Source organism: Lygodium microphyllum, chromosome 29 (genome assembly GCF_053477565.2).
Source record: "Lygodium microphyllum isolate KBCC chromosome 29, Lygodium_microphyllum_v1.1.10, whole genome shotgun sequence".
Taxonomy (NCBI): Eukaryota; Viridiplantae; Streptophyta; class Polypodiopsida; order Schizaeales; family Lygodiaceae; genus Lygodium; species Lygodium microphyllum.
In genome coordinates, this window is record NC_141163.1 from 51502216 (window position 1) to 51522855 (window position 20640).

Here is a 20640-nt window from a genome sequence, read left to right on the forward strand (position 1 = left end):
GAGAGGGAGAGGACAGCCAAAACATAGCACAAACTACACTAACAAAAGTTCACACGCAATGTAATACAAGCTAATCACAAAAACAATTGAATAATGTTGTTAACCAATCTAGAAAAGCACTAAATGCAATAAATGCAGCAGTTGTATAACAAAATGCAGATTGGTCATGCATTAAATGCAGTTAATCAACAAGAAACGACATCAAGGAATGAAAGCGCAAAACAACTGAACCATAAACACAACTTGCAAAGAGTAAAAGACAAGGGCAATTAGCAACAAACAAGGATCGTTAAGCTAAGAGACGGTGATAGTAGGCAATAAACGATCAGCCGAAGCAGTTCATAGAATACCATATATCAACAAAAAACAGCACTTAAAATGGAGATCCTAAAATCTAATACCATGTCAGAAGTGGATGTAGCAATGGAAGCATGAAAGAATGCTGAAATAAACAGCTGAACACAAGACAGAGGAGAAAGGAAAGAGAAAACACAAGAACACTGCAAAGGAGAACTCAGAGATGTGCTTGTGAAATGGAATCCATATACCAAACACGAGACAATTGCGTAAAATAGTGAGTCACTAGCTGCATGGGCACTGGCACGAGATCCCTCTCTCCACAAGGCATGCACTAGATCTGCAAGTGATGAATGACTAACTATGGAGGAGGAGCCTGAATAAATAGGCCAAAAAGAATGCAAAGAATACATCAGCAATAAATGCCAAAATAGTCATCATAATTACCACTGAAAAATGGAGAAAACAGCACTCAAAATGGAGATCCTAAAATCTAATACCATGTCAGAAGTGGATGTAGCAATGGAAGCATGAAAGAATGCTGAAAATAAACTGCTGAACATAAGACAGAAGAGAAAGGAAAGAGAAAACACAAGAACACTGCAAAGGAGAACTCAAAGGTGTGCTTGTGAAATGGAATCCACATACCAAACACGAGACAATCACATAAACAGCACTCGAAATGGAGATCCTAAAATCTAATACCATGTCAGAAGTGGATGTTGCAATGGAAGCATGAAAGAATCCTGAAATAAACTGTTGAACACAAGACAGAAGAGAGAGGTCAAAATAAAGTGGCCATGTCCCAAATTAGGGCACCCAAGACAACCAAAAGTGCCCAAAAAGAAATGCATTAATGTGCCTTCCATCTAAAGTGCTTGAAGCACATAAAAGGGCAGGCAAAGAGAATGCCAAAGCTTCTAATGTCCTCATTTGGCTTAGACTGAGACTCACAAGCACGAGATGACCACACAAGACACACATCACTACTACCACTAGCGCCCCCCCCCCCCCCTCTCTCTCTCTCTCTCTCTCTCTCTCTCTCTCTCTACATGCAACAAGGGCAAGAGTTAAGGAACAGGCCTCTGTGCAGGGAATGAAGAGTAGGGGTGCGTCCAAGAAACACACAAACAAGGTTGCTCACCAGGTGTTCTCTCTCTCGCTCTCTCTATCTCCCTGCAGAAACAGGGCAGCACTGCGCACAGGGCAACTGATTGCTTCCCAAATCTGTTTGCTGCATTCTGTCCAGGGACAGTGTCTATCTGCAAGGTGGCACAGCTCTATCCGCCTAAAACACGCCCAGAAACTGCAGCTATGAGCCCTGTGCAGAGATAGGGTTTGCACTTGATGTAACACATCTCTGTCCGCCTGCCCAGAACTGATTACACAGCAGTCTGCAACCCTAACTGTCTGGCATGTGGCAGTCCAATGAATCCACTGTCTCTGCGTGCAAGGTAAGTGGGTGCTGGCACAAACCTGCAGAGAAGCACAGGCTGTAGGCACAGAGAAGGGTTAACTCCCATCAAGACCAAGCGCCCCGCGGCCCTTGCTCAGCTCTCTCTCTCTCTCTCCCTCCCCCTCTCTCTCTCTCTCTCTCTCTCTCTCTCTCTCTCTCTCTCTCATATTGAGGAGAAGCTTACATTGGGTTGTGGAGAAGCTTGAATTGGGCAATCTATTAGGTCATGGAGAAGCTCGAACTGGGAGACGCTCTTTAGTTGTGGAGAAGCTTGAATTGGACATTCTATTTTTGTTCATGTAACTCATCTCTATATATACTACTATATGCTTAGAGCTAGGACCTCTATTTATATATATTGTGGATGGTCAAAGGATACCAGTGTCCACATTTGCAATAGTATAGGACCCTTTAGATATATCGTGGCCAGTCAGAGAACATCTACAGCCTAGGACCTCAGTCTCTCCACATTGTGTCCAATCAAAGAATATTGATGTGCACAATTTGACGAAGGAACGTCATCTACAACTTTTGAAAACATGAAAATGAGCTGAGAAAAGTAAAATAGATGTTATTTCCCAGGTTAAGAAGCTTAATAGATGTGATGTGATCATGTTAGTCAAGATAAGTTGTGTGGAATTATTTTGGAGAGAGAAGGTAGTGCTCTCTCTTTGTGAGCGTAAGATGTAGGGATAAAGTGTTGCATTTAGCAACACTTGGGAACAAGTGAAATGCAAAAAGTGAAAGCCCCCAAACTTTGTGCAAAATAGGTGTCATGAACAAATTTCACCATGTCAATTTTGCATTGTAGGGTATGAATGTTATCTATTTTGATAATGGGACTACAATATTCCAAAGCCATTTATTTTGATCGTAGTTACATGAGAGAGTACACAATAAGGTGAGAAGCCCTTTCCACTCCATTGAATTCCATGTATGAATTGCCTTCATTTATTTTGACACACCCATTTCTTGGACAACAATTTGATTTGCCAAATATTATGATGTAAGCAGCATAACACAGCCTTCTTTGGGTCAGCAGAGTACCATTATGAAGATAACAAATAAGTCAAAATTGCAAACTACGTTGACCATAGTAAGTAGACAGAGTCACAGGGCAAGGAACTCTGGAAAACCGAAATGAAATCACTTACTGTAATGCTAATGAGTACTATTAACAAGCCAAATGGTTGGGAGTTTATAAAGCCCTGAAGATGAGAAAATAATAATGGCAAAGGCCCAAATGTCCTCAAGACAAAACCAAAACTAATATCATTCAATCAGATAACCAATCTGGCATATTGCAGAGAATAAGGTTTACACAGGCTAAATTACCTGCAAATAGCTTGCTTGGACTTCTAAAAGCTGCACGAATGCAACACAGACCTGCCAAAGATTACACGCAAAACACAAGGCAAATGTGGTAAATAAAAAAGTTCACTTGATGTCAGATCTATCCACAAACAAATCAAATGTGCCAAACCCTGGTTAGACCTTATTAGCACCTTGAATGAGAAGACATAAGTTTAATGGTTTGACTCAGATTGCTGATGCATAATACATGATTAAACCACAAAGGATCCATTTGCACTCAAAAACATCCATTGACAAGCATCAATATTTACAATGGTGTGACTAACAAGCCAAGACATAGAAATGTTACATGTCAAGCAGTATTGGAAAGGAAAACCAGACAGACAAGTAGAATGTACTCTGATGAAGAGGACAAAGTAACAGGAGGTCCTATGATTTTCAGAGTTCAATAGGACAAATACATTTACTTTAGCTAGCATGAAATGAAGAGCATCCCCTTAAACATCAGACTTAACAAGTTTCTATGTGCCACTAGCTTTTTACTTAAGAAGTCGGTAAAAACTAACAGGGATACATACCAACTTTCGTACTTCAGGAACAGGATCATTGGCAAGAGAAAAAAGACCTTCTAAGTACTTATCCATGTTCAAGTATAGTGCCTGCACCAATCAACTTATTGCTTCAAACACAAGCACATGAACAAAAAAATAGAGAAGACATTAAAGACATCAGAGACAGAATTAAAACTCTGCTCTTATTAACTTCAAAATTGGAAACAGCATGCTGCAAAAAGTACACATGGATACAACATTTGAATGACACTATCTTACCTTCACAGTAACATGGAACTGAGAACAGAAGGAACAAGAATCCCTAAAATAGGGGTGCAGCTGAATTCAAGGAACAAGAGCAAGGGAAATGACATCCTAGCATACTGACTTACTACATTAACACAATAAATGGATAGAAACTTAACAAACTTATCGGAAGAGCAAAACTCAAATACCCCAAATTTTGGAGAATTTCAACTTGCATATTTTTTGCAATTGAGCAACATGGAATGGGACCCTCCAATGTCCAAAGGGTTTTTTTTTTTTGTTCTAGATGTATTAACTCAATAATAAACATTAATTTGATGCTCATAGAGCTTGAAATGTGATTTGTATATTCTTTGAGTACTTAAAAATACAATTAAATGCTCATCTTTCTATTCAAGGGTGGCCAGAAGAATTTTAGATTCAAGACAAATGAGAAAACAAATTGTTGATTAAAGGTATAGTCAAGATACAGGTTCAAATGACTCTTAGATATGATCAAAAGATTTTGAGGAAAGACAAGGTCGAATTCTCAAACTGAGAAAGAAGGCGAGGAGCATCAAGCTCAAACTCAAGCCACTCTTGTGGAATTGATTAAGAGAATTTCGAAGAGGGAAAGGAGCTCATAGCTCAACTCGAAAGCCACTCCAAGGAACTTGATGACGACCTTCAAAGTAGACGAGAAGCTTAAAGCTCAACTCAAGCCACCTTCATACGCGACTTGATGGCAGAAACTTCAATGTAGGCGAGGGGCTTTAAGCTCGATCTCAAGCCTTCTCTCCCAAATTCGATGGCAATCTTCGAAGAAGGCGAGGGATACAAGCTCAACCTCTAGCCTTTCTCACTTGATTTTATATCCATATCTCCCTAAGAGCACCACTAGTGCCTCTTATATAGTTTTTCAAGCATCATTATGTTTTTGGCTTTTCCAACAAAGCCTTAGGCTTTTTATGCCATAAGATTTCTTAAAAGTTATCGTTTAACTCTTCACCAAATCCTTAAGGTATTAATATCTTTTAAGGCTATTAAACATTTAAAAGTTGTCGTTATGCTTTCTTCGTCATCAACGCTGTCATCCTCCTGTTCTGATCGCATCCAATCCAACTGATTCTCTGTCTCAAGGTCCTCGAATAGGAGCATCCCTCCTCCAACATTCAGATTTAGACTCAACAATTTCTTGCGGTTTGCCAATGCAATGCTTCATGATCTACTCAATCTTCTTGCACTTTTTGACAGGCTTGTTGTCGTTGTTCTTTCCCGAATAAACAATGTTGCAAAGATCTGTGTCAAAAAAATGGCTATCCAATACCTTTGCGATCGTACTACACTACAACATGCTCCATGATGATGGGCGATGGCGATTGGCCAATCCGCAATTTCTTTCAATTTGCTGATTATCTGAAGAAGAGCATTCATCCAGAAAATCTTTATAAAACACTGATGACTCGAAAAGAGGGATGGCCGCAGCACCCAGAGTGTCAGCAACATCACCAAGAACTCCCACATCAGCTCTTGTGACAGCATCATCCTTGTCTTTGTCTCCATAGATGCTCTCAAGAAACTATAGGATGTGCCCAGTGTAAGGAACTCTCATGTTCTTAAACCCTTGATAAATGCTCGAATATGCTTCTAAAATTCCACACAGCAACTCACTATTGTATGCCATATTCTCATCATTTTGACCAGTCACTTGCGTAGAGATTTCTATTGCTCCTTGCAACGACATGGCATACTTCAAGTACTTGTCAAACTGGTCACCTATTGCAAGAGCTATCACCAAAGCAGGAAAAAATAGGTGGCTTTACAGATCTGTGAAGTTCATTGCTAGACAAGTCCTGCGATATCTTTAGTGTTGCAGATTCAAAAGACACAAATGTCTCTTGGCTTGAAGTTGGAGATGGTCTTAAAGTTTGATCTGTCATTGGATCCCCAACAATGCCAAAAGCCCCTTGAGAGCGGTGGATACTCTCAGGGCTGTTGCAAACATAAAGTAAGCCATCTAGAGTTCATATCAATGCCCAAAAAATCACCAATGCCCACACGGCTCCCACTTCCTGCATGGCTATCACTTCTACTGAAATTGATGATACCACTTAGATCCTCATCTCTTGAAGAGCCTCCTTCGATGGTAATGTCTCGTAATGCAAGCTCGGGGGTAGATTCAGGCGTAGTAGTGTCAACAGGCACACAAAGCACGTCCCAAATCTCGAAGACAACTCTATCAATCTTCGTGTTTACCACCCAAATTCAACCCCCTTACATCACATTGATAAAACAGCCTCATCTTTGGTGTTGAATGACTTTTCTTCAATATTAATGACACGTCCATGGAAACAACTATCCTTAACATTCTAATGTATAAGGTATCCAATCCTTGAACAAGCTCCTCCATACATTGTACAAGTTTTGCACATTCATTTTTACTTGTGACTTCTTCTACATTGAACATCAAACGTACTTCAAAGGATGTTGCAACCATTTCAGCTTTCCAAAACAATACTTAATAAAATAATCACCATGACATCATAACAACTCCATTAGACTCATATATTGCCCTCAAATGTTTTATTTAGCCAAATCCACCTTGCACAAACTCTATGGAAGCAATGATTCATGGCGAAATTCATCACTCCATAATATGCATTCTCCCCATGTAGTATCTTCCACAAAATCATAAAAACACAGACACACACAACGGAAAATAAATTCCTAATGACGCTAACTAATGTGTTCAAATTCTTGGCGAAAAACTCCACCCTTAGGTTTGCAACAGTAGACGTGCAACGTCACGATAGTGGTCAATTGACGCTTAATATTCCTCTCGTCACAAAACTGCTCAAAGGCTTTAGAGACATACTCACCCCATTATCTGACCTTAGGTATTTCAATCTATATCCGAACTAGTTCTCAACCAAAGCAAGCCAAGGCACAAAGGTAGCCAAGACTTCTCATTTCTGCTTAATAGAGTATGCCCAAACCTTATGTGTATAGTCATCAATGAAGGTAACAAAATGCTTTGCACCACCTAACGACTTGCAAGGCATGGAACCACATACATCTAAATAAACAAGAGCCAAAGGCTTACCCATGCATGTCATACCAAACCTTTTATGCATATTACGTATTTGCCTGCCATATAAACAATGATCACAAGACTCAAAGCACTTATAGAGTCAAGGAGCGGAAAATACTGCAAACGGATAAGTATTTTCATTCCTTTCAAGGATAAATACCCAAGGCGACGATACCAAAGAAATACATGTGAAACTATATCCACTGTTAAAACATGGTCAACTGATCCAAATACAAGCAAGGGATAGAGAGCATTGGACTTAACACCACGTGCAATGACAAGATTCTCACAGGCAATCTTCCATGAGAAATCACTAAAAGAAACAACATAACCTGCATCATCCAAAGTGGCAGCAAAGATAAGGCTCTTCGTAAGAGCCAGTGCATGGCACACATCATGAAGAGTGAACGCGCTACCGAAACCAAACTGCAGCTGGACATCACTAATACCAACGATCTCTAATGCCAAGTCATTACCCAAGTGGTCAAATCCAATCATACTGCGCTAGGAGTGAAACCACTCTCTATGAGGGGTCACATGAGAGGAAGCCCCTAAATATTAGCCAACACTAAGTATATCCTAATATAGCATCAGTCAAATATGAAGTATCAAGAGAAAAAGCTACAAGTATGAAATTATCATCAAAATTAGTCCGCATGACATTAATCTCTTCAATCTTAACATTGGACTTGCTAGGGATAATGCTATAATCATCATTTTTGTCATGTACTTTACCCTTGCTCTTTCCCTCATGCATTTTATTACACTATGGCCGAATACAAGACTACTGAGAGTCTCTCCCATGGCGGTCATTACCGCTCCTACCATTATTGCCTCTAACTATCAAAGTATAAGAGGTGCGGAAAGCATCGACATTGGTACAAAAGTCTCAAAGTAATCAAACCCTGCCCTCTGAGCAAAACCATTGGCAACAAGCCTAGCCTTATGCACTCGGATATGATTGATGGATATCCTAACGCATCCCTACAAGAGTGTTAAGAAGTACATAGGAATAGCCAGAGAAATGTGTGAGTGTGAATGCACATCTAACGAGGTTGCCTTCATTGGCTACATTTACTAGTGTTCGATACTCAAAGGCTACCTTTGCTACAATTCGGGATCCATTCGAAGTACAACACACTCTATAGCTCATAACATCTACCTTGATCCCAAATATACAAGAGTTCAAGGTTTAATATTCATTGCATATTGTGTTTGTTGCATGAGCACTATATATTCATTATTCATTCACATTGTTATTCGTTGTGTTCACTGTCTCTGAATTACCCTAACCCTAACCCTAACCCTAACTATGTTCTAAGTTTATCAGTTTGCGCTTTGTCATACGATTGGTTTTGTATTTTTTGCGTTTAGAGCATTTCTTCACAACACATACTAAGGATATAACCTCTAAATAACTGGAACTCCATGCTAGTGACAATCATCCGAATGATAATATTATAAGCTACTTGCTTTACATAAGTGATAAGACATCAGGATCTAATGATATAATGGCTAATCTCTACAAGGAAAAAGCCTAAATTAAAGCTCCATATATGATGATGATGAAGATAAAAACAATACTAGTTTCCAAGACGAGTAAAATGAGGAGTTGGAAGACAGTGTGCTGACCATGAAGTTGGCACACAATGTGATGATCATAAAGTTGGTAGACCATTTTGTTAGCCATAGTTTTAGGTTCCACATTTAATCTGAAATATCATCCATTAACCCCTATTTTAGTCCCCTAAAACAGCTCCAAAAGCCATTAATACTATTTTATTATTATTAAATTGCTTTTTTGTAGTAGTAGTAGGACAAATGCATTCCAAATCCTCTGAAAATAGGAATCTATGTTGAGTGCATCCTTCAATGCCTTAATTCCAACCAACTACTCTCAGCACTCTCACCTTCTACTGCTGCCCACACCCCATCCCAGAGAACTTCTCAATTCATGGGAATCTTCCGAGTGCTGCCCCTGCCATCTGCAAGGACTTCTCAGCCTGGCGACTTGGCTATGAGAGCTTTTACAGCATCATATCCACCATCTCGCTTCTACAGCATCATCTTCACCATCTTGCCCAGCTGCCTACTACTTTTCTCAGGTAGGTGACCATTTCAGCCCTACAGCTGCATTTTCACACATCTCCTGCTGCCCAGCTGTTCATGGACAGTTTCTAGCCTCCGACACCTGTAACCCTACGTCTTCTGCATTCCCAAGCTGCCAGAAGACTCTCTCTGCTGCCACCATCCACTGCAGGCCTTCATTTTCACAGCTAGAGGTCTCTGCTCAGCTGTTGCACCTGTGTTTACAGGCCACCCTGCTGTTCACCTGCGTACTGGAGGTGATCTAGCTGCTAACATCATCATGCATCCCCTCAGCATCTGCATTTTGCAGCTGGACAGCTACCTACAATGCTGCCACTTCCCTCAGAGATCATCAGACATATTCAGACTGCTGCTGCTGTGTTTCAAGATCCAGACACAGTACAACACAGTCTTGAAGCTGACATCAGTGTCTTCAACTCATCTTTCAGGAATCAGTTAACCTCATCCCCGGTCCTCACGACACACACGTTTGAGGCCCATTATATCATATTCAGCATACAGTTTGATGCATTCACTCATTCATCATCTTGAGATCTACCGTTCACTCTGTGTTTGTTGTACACTCTTGAGTTCTCTATCTTTGTTCAAGGATTTCTTTACACATTCAATGACCATGAAAATGACCAAAAGCATAGGCTGCCCAAGAAGCCTCCAGTTCACATGTCTCTCTGAATGGCAATATCGTGGAAGGATAGAACCATCACCTCTCCTTCCCAATGCATATTGTATGCCAAACTATACACATCCATGATCACACTCAAAAGCTGAAAGGGACCAGGCATAGTGCTTGCCATATCCATATCCATGCATCACGAAGCCAATAAGTATCAACTCCATGAACATCATGACACGTCATTGCCAACTCCCTATTCTCTCCCTCAAACCAAAACCACTCAAATGATGCTTGCCCATGTATAAATCATGGATGAATATGTCACATGTGGAAGTTGTGTTCCTGCCCAGTCATGATCTTATCTGGACTATTGTGTAGAACTGGACTTTTGCTCCGATTTTACCCCTCCGTTTATTATGTGCTGTGTAAAGTGGGTTCATTCTCCTCTGTCTTTTATTTTTCATGTAAGGTGGACTCATTCTCCTCCGTTTGTTATTTTTTATGTACAATGGGGCCTGGACTCATCCTCACCCTGCTTTGGGTTCCCTTCAAAATTTGTTTCTGTTACCTTCCACAGTTAACTGAATTCCATTAGCACCATTATCCATCTGCCCATGCTGTTAATCAAATTGTGTGCCTCTAAATACTGCTGTCAAAGTGCACTTCATGAATTGGTCAATGATACATATCTCTAACCCATGAAAATGCTCCTGTACAATTTTTCATCAGCTCGTCAGTCAATAATCTTCAAATTCTATTTTTCAGTGCATCCCCCAAATGTCAAGCAATCAGAATCGAATCTACACCACAAAGATAAAAAAGCTGCAGCAGCTCTACTCATCTTAGTATGCAACTTCTATATGTGTTTCTCTGGCAACACACTACTGAATAGATACTAGCCCTAAACAGCAGTAGAAAGACCTTAATAACTGGTGTCAATGTCAAGATACCAGCCCTAATGTACAAATCAACCACTAGTTAAATGTGTAAGAAAACTCAGCAACTTAAGAGAAGTAGTGTCTTACAGTTGGCATGAGAACAATATACTGATTCACTGAGCTTAATGCAAGTTTTCGGAGAGCAGCATGCGGTGATGAGAACATCTGCAAAGACACGTCAAATTATAAGACCAGCATACTTCATGTGCCTTCACATGTTGCTAGTCATAAAGTGCATACGAATTAAACTTGTCCTGGACTCAACCTTTAGTAGTCTTGGTAAAAAGACATTGATGGGTCTTTCAGAAATGCCCTTGACATCTGCATCCAATTCCTCTGGTGTATCCTCACAAATCTGATCCAATTAAAAGGCATGGTCATGTAGAGAAAATGCAAGCTACTTTCAGTAGTGAACTTGTGGACTCTGGAGAGCCAAAAACTAACAAAACTGGATAGCTTCAAAATAGCACAATTGGGCATCGAGAGCCTGCTGATTGCTATGCACATGCAACTGAACAAGATATAACCTTGAGCGTTATAAAGTTATAGTACATGAGATCAGATGATCTTCCTTAATCCCTAAGCTTTGATGTAAATTTTCTTGTGTAGAAGGACAAGATACTTGTGGGGCATGCCCATTGATGGCAGCCTACTGAATAACAAAGACGTGGTGCACAGATCTGGCCAACATAAGTGCAGATGCACAATTCCGTGTAAGAAATATAAGGATTAGAAGTTAGAACACAGTTTCTAGACGATATTCACAGTTTTTAAAAGTATACCTTTGACAGAGCATCCATAGCTCCCTCTGCATGATTGTAATCATTGCTATCCAAGCACTGGAGGAATGCATTCAGCAATTGAGGCCAAGTTTGCACACCACCTTGTTGAATCACGACTGCTATGACAGTGCCTACTGTCCCTCGTATATGTCTATCAGAGGCCCCAAGACATGGCAGCAATTCGGCCTTTATATATTCTTGATATTCTGGGACAACCTTTGAATAATGAGCTTTAAGACTGTTCTTCAGAAGTAAGCCTGCTACTTGTCTGACTTCAACAGATTGTCCCTGCAAAGCAATTTTATTATCAGAAATATCTCAAGGGCAATTCAGCTGCAGAGTCACAAAACAACGACGGGCACTTCACAGCCAACCTTCAGACAGATAATTTTAGTGGCGTAACATACACAGCTTTCTAAAGCAGATATCAGACAACCCAAAACCTCTAGCTCAGTTCTTCTTCTTCCTCGTTATGACAAGGACGAATCCTACTCGGGACCAATGCATAAATGAATTTGGCAACTGCAAACTATCCTATTGCTGCATTATCTTTGACTTTGACAAAACAAGTTGTACACATCATCCAAGTCACAAAGCTAGTTTTCCGAGCATTCTCAAGTATTGACAATTTTTTAGTGCCTCACTCTCAAAAACCCATATCATGCATTATAAATCTATCATTAATTAAGAAAGATTTTGAAAGCTATTCCCTGGTACAAACATGAAAAGAAAGAAAACCAAAAGTCAAACTCAAAATCTCAAACTCACATACAAACACTTAAGCTCATAAGCAAGGTTGGGGATCCATACCAAGGACCTTAACTGTACAAACCTTTTGTATATCAATTGTTACAAGGATATATTGACTCACTGATTCCAATTTACTTTGATGCTCATGTAATTTGTAAGGAAATTTGTATTATTTAAGTATTTCAAAATATGATTAAATATTCATCTTTCTATTTAAGCGTGGCCAGTGGCCCAAACGCCCTATAATTATACTTGGGTCGTCCTTGATGAGATGCCCAAGAGAAATTAAAAGTTTAGTCGGGTGGTCAAATTGACCAAAAAGCTCAGATGACTAAGACTTTTACACTCAAATAGTCACATTAACTAGAAGCCCATATAACGAGTGGCTTCAAGAGTAAAACCAAATCCTCATGATTGAAGAAACAAACCATGAACCGGTAAACCTATATAATGAAGCTCTCCAAAAGCTAAATTTGGCAATTCCTAAATTTTAGGAGGTTACTATTTTTGAAAGTTGCTCAAATGGAAATTTTGTTCGCAACAAAGGCTCCCGAATTTCACAAGGAACAATTTTGTATTTAGCAACTATCTCAAATTTTTAACCATTTGAGAGATTTTTAGAATAGAAGATTAGGAAGCTTCTTTATCTAGAAAAGTGACATGTGGCATTTAAAAGAGGACATGTATCATTTTGAAGAGACAAGTGTCCTTACAGTTTTCATTTTCAACAAACATTTGTCATTTGTAACCTCTACTTTCCACTTTTGAGCATCCAACCCCCACACCTATATATTGAAAATCTCCTTTTTCATTTGGAATAAGCTCTCATGCTAAAATTTCAGCCATATGCTTTGAATTATTCTATCTATCTCTCATCCAAGAAGCACTTTCCACTTAGTTTGATCTACTCCAAGCACTAAAGAAGAAAATCAGCTAGTTGCCCGAGTTTGCAAAAATTAGGGTTTCAAAACCCTAATTTTAAGAATTGCAACAAATCAGCCCTTTTGTATATGATTCAAGCACTTGGTGCCCGTGGTTTTGTTTCAATAAATTCCAATAAAGAGGGAGGGGCCGATTCCCCTCTCAACATAGTACCGACTAAGTTCAAAGTATTATCATTCTCACTTCTTTCCCGCGCTTACAATAATCCATGTGTTGGAAGATCTGAAAGGAAGTGGTATAAGGTAAAACAAAAATCATTTGTGATTCCAAAATCTGACATAGTTGTCTCTCAGTTAGATGTGTCACAACACAATAGAAAGACTTTGTATCCTTTCTATTATTTTGCATATCTCATTATTTATTAAATTTGTTTCCTTTGCACGTACTAGACACAAAGAAAAGTGCATTAGAGCTAGTCATTGGTGAGTAGTCACACGTCATGGTGAACCCATGCAATAGATTAAAGAAAAAGATTATGCATACTTTCACCTATATGACCTGATTGAATTCGTGATCGAAACTGAGGCCAGGATAAACAATTACAATCAACAAGATGATATGATCGTGAAATGTTCGTAGAATGTGCATGTGTAGGCTAAAATCTTAAAATGCACATATCTTAATATATGAAAGTTATATGAAGATTACATTATTATTTTTATAATGTACTTGAAAAGAGCTTTCATATGACATCCCTAAATTTTAAGAGCCTTAGATTGCCCTAAAACTGCTAGCCCTAAAAAATAGAGATTGCGGTAAGTTTTGTGTTTTACTAATACTTATTAAATTTGGTAATTTCTATTTTTGACAATGTTTAGTCCAAAAAGGAAGACAATAGAGAATAGACAAGTATCAAGACACATATCAACCAAGAATCCAAGTGTCTTACAACTTGTCACAGCTCATGACATGTGGCTTGGACACTTGTCTTATGCTACTCCACTTTCCCTTTTTGTACTAGCTCTCCTCTTTCTCTTAAAAGACAGCTCGTTTTTCCTAATTCTACATCAATTTTCTTGGTTATGAACTCATGTACAGCAATTAAAGATACCCTAAAGTTAGCCCCATCCACCATCATCATCATCATTCACTCCATCATTGAATACATCCATATTCTCTCTTCTCTTGCTATTGTTTTACAAGACAGCGGCCTTATAAATTCGTTATAACACCTCCTTCGCAAGCTCTTCTCCATTTCAAAAACAAGAAGAAAACCATATCAATATATTGTTATTCAATAACAAAGAAAATGTTGATTTTTTCTCCTTTTACTCTTATCTTGTAAAGAAATCTATTGTTTTCATTGCATAGTAAGTGATACATGTATGCATATACATCTTTTACATGACAGGCTGATTGTAACTAACCTCTTTCCTAAGGGACTTGGGGTGAGCAAAGATACGTTCCTTCGAAGAAATTTGCCCATCTTCAACTCTCAATAGTCTTCATTTTTTAAAGGTGCTCATGGCTGTAATTTTCTAAATAATTGTCATATTCAGCCTCAAATATTTGTTCTTTCTATTTTCTCAAATAGTTCAATCTCGAAAATAAGCAAATATTATAATTATCAAGCATACTATGTTGTTTGGGGGATTTACAATGATATCAAAGCTTTGGCTCAATCCTCACTCCAACACTAGTAGTGCTTACAATTATAAGTTTATCTATTTTCAACCCTTGCATTGAGTGCTTGAGCATATTTTTCTTGGTGTCCCAATGGAAGAGTTGAGTGCTGCCTTTTAAGCCATTCAAATCCTTAAAGAGAAAAATCAACATATTCATGAGCCACTTCTCAAACTAAAAAGAGTTTAGAAACCCAAAGAATTCAAGAAAAGAAACACATCTACCTCAAGGAGACAAAGCCATAGCAATGAAAGGAGCAAATCAAAAAGCCCAACTAGTTCCACAAGACATAGTGGAACAAATAAAAGGTCCTACTCTACTTCAAGGCAAAGAAAGAGATTGCATCAAAGTCTATCCTCTCTTTCTAAGACATCCAATATCTTTTCTGATGAACCCTCATCAAGGGACAAAGAGTCACACACTTCTCGTGGAAGACCTCACCATCAAGACAAAGACATCAATATTCCTCAACATTGTCTCCATCTTCATCCCCATCAACCACTTCACCATCATCAACCTCAAGATCTTATCATAGACGAAGGCATAAGAAGAAGAAGACCAAGTCACTATCTCCACTTAAAAAGGATCAAATTCAATATGTTGATAGTTTTCAAAATCCTAATCTTTTTCTTAAGTTTATTCATCAATTTCAAATTTTGTATTCTTATAACCAATATAAGGGGGAAAAAAAGATTTAAGTTTAAAGCTTTATATTTAATGGACCTAGCCCATAATTGGTAGACGAGATTGAAATATGATCATGTTGCACCAAAATCAATCATGGTGCTTAGTTGTCCATGTCCGACAAACGAGTCAACTCCTCTAATCTGTCCTATTTAGTACAACACATCCGATGGCATCTAATGGAAACTATCCAACTGTTTCAAGGGCCTATTTGTGACCATTTTGGGTCATTTTCAAGGTAAATTGTAGGTGTTGTCTAGGCTTCCTCTCCACAACACACTTGTGAATACCCCAATCTCTCTCTCTCTCTCTCTCTCTCTCTCTCTCTCTCTCTCTCTCCTTGCCCTCCTTTAGCAATATAGTCTCCCTCTCTCTCTCTCTCTAATTTGCTCTCTAATCCCACTCCCTCAAGCTCTCCTTTGCTATATCTCCACCCTGCCTCCACTTTCAAGCTCTCCATCGGTCATCCGCTCTATCCTCAAGCTCTTAATATGTAAACTCCTGGTATAAAGTCTCTAAATGTTTAAAGTGTATTATTTTGAGTCCCAACATTAAGTATAGGTATTAAAATTATATTAATATTTTTTTCATCGGGCATGGCATCAAACATATATCCAAGATTTATTAGTCCAATTAGTACCATACTAGTTTCGGACGGTACTAATCAAACACCATTGGACATGACAACCTTGTCATGGTGGTCCTTCATTCACATGATACAAGGCCAATTTCTTTCCTCTTCATTTCAAAAGAGATGAAAAATTGAATGAGATCGGCTCTGGCAACAAAAAAATGAGTCATTTGATGACTACACAAAGAGATTTTAGGAGCTACTTTTGAAGGTCCAACATTTCAAGAAAATTAGTAGCTCTGAAAGTTTCGGAACTTCCAAGGAGATTTGTATTTTAAACTTCACACTCTCTTAATCATTATTATCGTTCTAGTCTCAGAGAAGTCGCAGACCACGTTGAGACATGAGAAATGGAGCATATGGCAACAAATGATTCCAACTAAAAAATAAAAAGAAAAAGATTGATGATGAGGAGTATTAGCCTCAAAAGAAACACAAAACCAACCACAAAAGCAACTATCAAATCAAAGGAAGATGAAGCTCTATACATATCCAAATGCTCCTTAATTCCGCCCAATCTATACCTACAAGCCAAGCAACTTTCTAAAGAACAAAGGCAATACTTTGTAAAGGAAGAGAAGTGTTTTAAATATGGACAAATACGCTACATAGCAAAGCAATGTCCAAACAAAGGACAAAGCTAAGTTTTCGAGGGCAAGTCCAAGTCCCCAATGACAATCAATGTTGTCAATGATATAGTTGCAAACAAAAAAAAATAAGCAAGCACTATTCTTAATAGACCCTCGAGCAAAGGAAAACATCATTTTCATGGAGTGGGCTAAAGAGCTTGGATTAAATAATGAAGAGATGGAGACTCCAGCATATGTTTCCCAAGCTTTAAGTGATGATGTAGATATAGTGAAGACCGCAATACCCTACATTGACAAGCTCAAATTTCACATTCAAGGCTATAACGACAAAGATACCTTCTATATTGCAAATCTTGATGGTAAAGCTAGAGGACTGTCGCAATACAATACTAGAAGAAAATTGTATATCCTTTTTGTCTTAAGAGGGCATTTCTTAGTACATGGTAACACCTTGCTATTGTAGTTTGGTTGGATTCCCAAAATTGGTGCCCCTTGTGGTATTTCTTTAGTTTGTCTTTCACAATTTTGTTGTACAACCAAAAGAATGATTGAATCCCCCAAAAGATGAAGGCCCTGCCACAAACTCAAGGGATTTGTCCTCTAGTCTCCCCTTCCTCTATTGACCGAGCCAATTCTCTTACAAAATCTGGAACATTTGGCTGCTCTAAATGACCAGCAGCAAATTCCCCTAATTTGCCCCTTACTTTGGAGTATGTGGGAGTATGTGGGGTCCCAATTGGATCTTTCTAAATTGCATGCAAGGCACCCTTGTTGTAGATGACTAATTCTTCACAAAGGTTTGCTGCAAATTTAACAACAAATACCCTTCATGCATAGCTGAGATTTGCTATCACATATTCCAAGGGAACTGAAAAACCCTAATCTTTGCTGAGTTTCAGACCTGAATCAGCGCATTAGTGCTGAGAATGCCCAAATTCACAAAGGAAGAAGAGAACAGTAGCAAAGCAAAGGGAAATCTTTGATTTTCAGCTCTTGAATCACCCAAGCTATTCTCAGTCACAGAATTCAGTCTATATTCTGCACTAGGAATTGTCAAATGGCCCAAATCAGCTATTACCTGAGCAGAACAGCCCTGAATGCAGTTCTCTACCACTGAGATGCATCCTAGATCATGCTACCGCTGTTCCAATGTCGTTATTTATATATTTAATTGTTTCCTTTTACACTTACAGGTTACTAGACATAAAGAAAAGTACAATAGAGCTAGCCAATGATGAGTGATCATAGGTTGTGGTGGACCTACCCAATGGGTTAAAGAAAATACAATAGACAGTTCCACCTATAATACCCGATTGGGTACTTAAGATTAGAACTCATGCACCCAATTGGAACTCAAGTATATCAGGGTTAAAACTCCTATACCTACACATTCTCTAAAAAGCACACTACACGCCTTCCCATCATCTTTAAGTTATTGTCCTATCATCGATTCTCAATGATAGGACAATAACTTAAACCTCGAAATTTAAACAACTTTTCTAAACAGAACACAATCAAGCTAAACTTTTTTTAATGCTTTCCTTTACAATTGTTAACATTTCTTGCATGTGGTGCAAAACAACCACTTGAGATTGCATTTTTACTTCTTTCAATTACATTATAATGAATGGTTTTTTCTTATACGTCTACATGACTAGATTATATCCCATAATCGAACACGTAGCTCTATTATAAGCAAAGTCAATTTGTGGACAGTAGCACTCTCACTCTAATAGTCGATGAGAGACAAGCATGCAAGTAACATATCCTCCATGGGTTGGATCGTTCTCTTAGGCTAACACCAATCAAAGGTCAACATAAATTTTCAACATATGCACATTATATGGCAAACACCATACCAAGAATAGAAGGAAACATGAATGGATGAACAACAAAATCATCTCCCAATAATGATGCCAAAACAGGCTCAACCTAACCCTAGGATCAATAGTATATGTTGAGGTGAATTATCATTAGCTTTCATTAAACAGCCTCAAAACTCAAGTTAGTTAATGAATTTTAACCATTCTTTTAAACCAAGAGCCGTTCGAGAGAGTTGCAATGTCCCACATGTAAACCCTAATTTAGGAGGCCCCAAACTTTTTGTAAATAGACAAGTTGCCCTCTCACTTGGTCCAATCTCGTTTATTGCAAGTTTCAAGTGCTAGAACTTCGCTTTCCATACCCCATTCGTAGAGGACGTCTCAACGAAGCTGCCTTACACTATCTACATCCTTCTGGTGTTTATTTCCAACCATCATCTCGTTGTTCACACCCCATAATGCTGTTGCTAGCCGTCGCCTACCTCCAAGAAGCTGCATTTGCAGCTGGTGACCTGATTTGGGCTGTGTTTATTGCATCTACACACACCCCCAACACATCACTTCCCATAGGCTGCATTCACTCCAAAAGGTTGCATTTGATCCATATCAACTGTCACCCACATCACACTACTGCGTTTTGACCTTTCTCAAGCCGTCCAAACTATCACTCACACTCTAGTAGCTATGCTTACAAATTCTCTCTCTTCTTGTCCGAAACTAATGTGGCATCCACATTGTTGTATTTGCTGTTGCTAGACGTTTTCAGAGGCTGCCTTGTTGTGTTTCAAGATTCATCAAAATACGACACTCTTCTACTCATTACCTTTGCCTTAGTCCTCAAGACAAAAGTTTAAGATACAATATTCATTCATTCCATAGTGTGTTTGCTGCATGCACATTGTATTATTTAGATTCATCCATTCCAGATTATTCATTGTGTTCATTGTCTCTAAATTACCCTTGTACGATTGTATTTGTGTTTTCTACATTTAGGGCATTTCTTTACAATACATTGAGTCAAGGTCCCATCACAAGATTCAATGTCGTAACACACTACTAGGATCCAGCTTGCACATACAACACACCGCAAGCCATACAAGACAAGCATAAAGGAAACGAACATCATGCTCACCTCCCAACCATTAAAGCCAATATGGGCTCTATGACTAGAACAAAAAAATCAGCTTAATGATTGATTAAAATGAACTCTAACTCTTGGTACGATGACCATTGCACTGGGAACGAATAAATTGACACTGGTCTATGCAGTGGATAAGTGTACACATTTTGTGATACAAGGACAGGGCAAGTATCACTAATGACCAAGTCATTAATTAGCCCTTAATCAAAAACAAGATTGGATTAAGGAGTATTTGGTTACTGATTTAGACCAAACCCATCACAAAACAAACAAGCTACCCATCCACTCGAGGGCATCAATAACGAGGAAAGGGTTGATTAAGATTTGGTGGTGTGGTAAAAGAACCTTTGGTGGAGACAACTCAAGATCCACCTTTTGGTACTCTACACAATGAGATGCAAAGGATACTACATGTTGAGAATGCTCATGCAACAAGTGCCACTTGGACATTGTCCCTTGAGGTGAAAAAATAGACCAACAACATAAACAGCCTTTGAAAGGGCAACTCACATGTACTAAAGCTGATCCTGTGACGAGGACATGAAATTTTATTGATTTGCTTAGCATTTGATTAAAAGTTAATCAAATGTGCTAATGGTACACCTGTGAGGTGCAAGTTAATTATTTCACAGTGTGGGACCCAAGACCCTGAAGTCTCAGTTTTACTGCCAAGTTATGTTTGATAGGTACTAGGTGGTAACCAGTGTCAAATTTTGGCCTAGACTAATTTATTTGCCACTAATGTCAATGGTGACATTAGAGACTCGGCATTAATTTATCAATTAATGACATTCTAAGGGCAAATAACTACTTTCAAGGATACTTGAAAGACAAATTGGCATAGCCAATTTAATTATTGATTGGTGGAATTATTTTTTGGACACTAGAATAATTATAAAATTAATTTAATAAGCTAGATAATGCTGAAAATTGGAATGAGAGGATTGCCACTTAGCAAAACTTGCCCGTGCAAGTGGAAAAAACATTTCTCGAGGTTTGGTGGAAGCCTATTCTAGCCATTGTGAAAGAAAAGGAGACTGTTAGAGAACAAGGAGATAT

The 20640-nt window shown here is 38.7% G+C and overlaps 1 protein-coding gene across 3 annotated transcripts in view; it reads right to left on the reverse strand.

Moving 5' to 3' along the window:
* Positions 1-20640, reverse strand: part of TRN1 (transportin 1) — a 112216-nt gene that overhangs the window by 77638 nt on the left and 13938 nt on the right. For all 3 annotated transcript variants that reach the window (XR_015689426.1, XM_087671007.1, XM_087671006.1), the window contains exons 2-6: positions 11398-11685; positions 10881-10970; positions 10703-10780; positions 3646-3726; positions 3089-3139 (exon numbers count right to left, since the gene is read on the reverse strand). Coding sequence is in view for 2 of the 3 variants with exons in the window: in XM_087671007.1 (XP_087527133.1) it covers positions 3089-3139; positions 3646-3726; positions 10703-10780; positions 10881-10970; positions 11398-11685 (588 nt within the window). In the remaining variant the exon portion in view is untranslated. The remainder of the gene's footprint in view (positions 1-3088; positions 3140-3645; positions 3727-10702; positions 10781-10880; positions 10971-11397; positions 11686-20640) is intronic.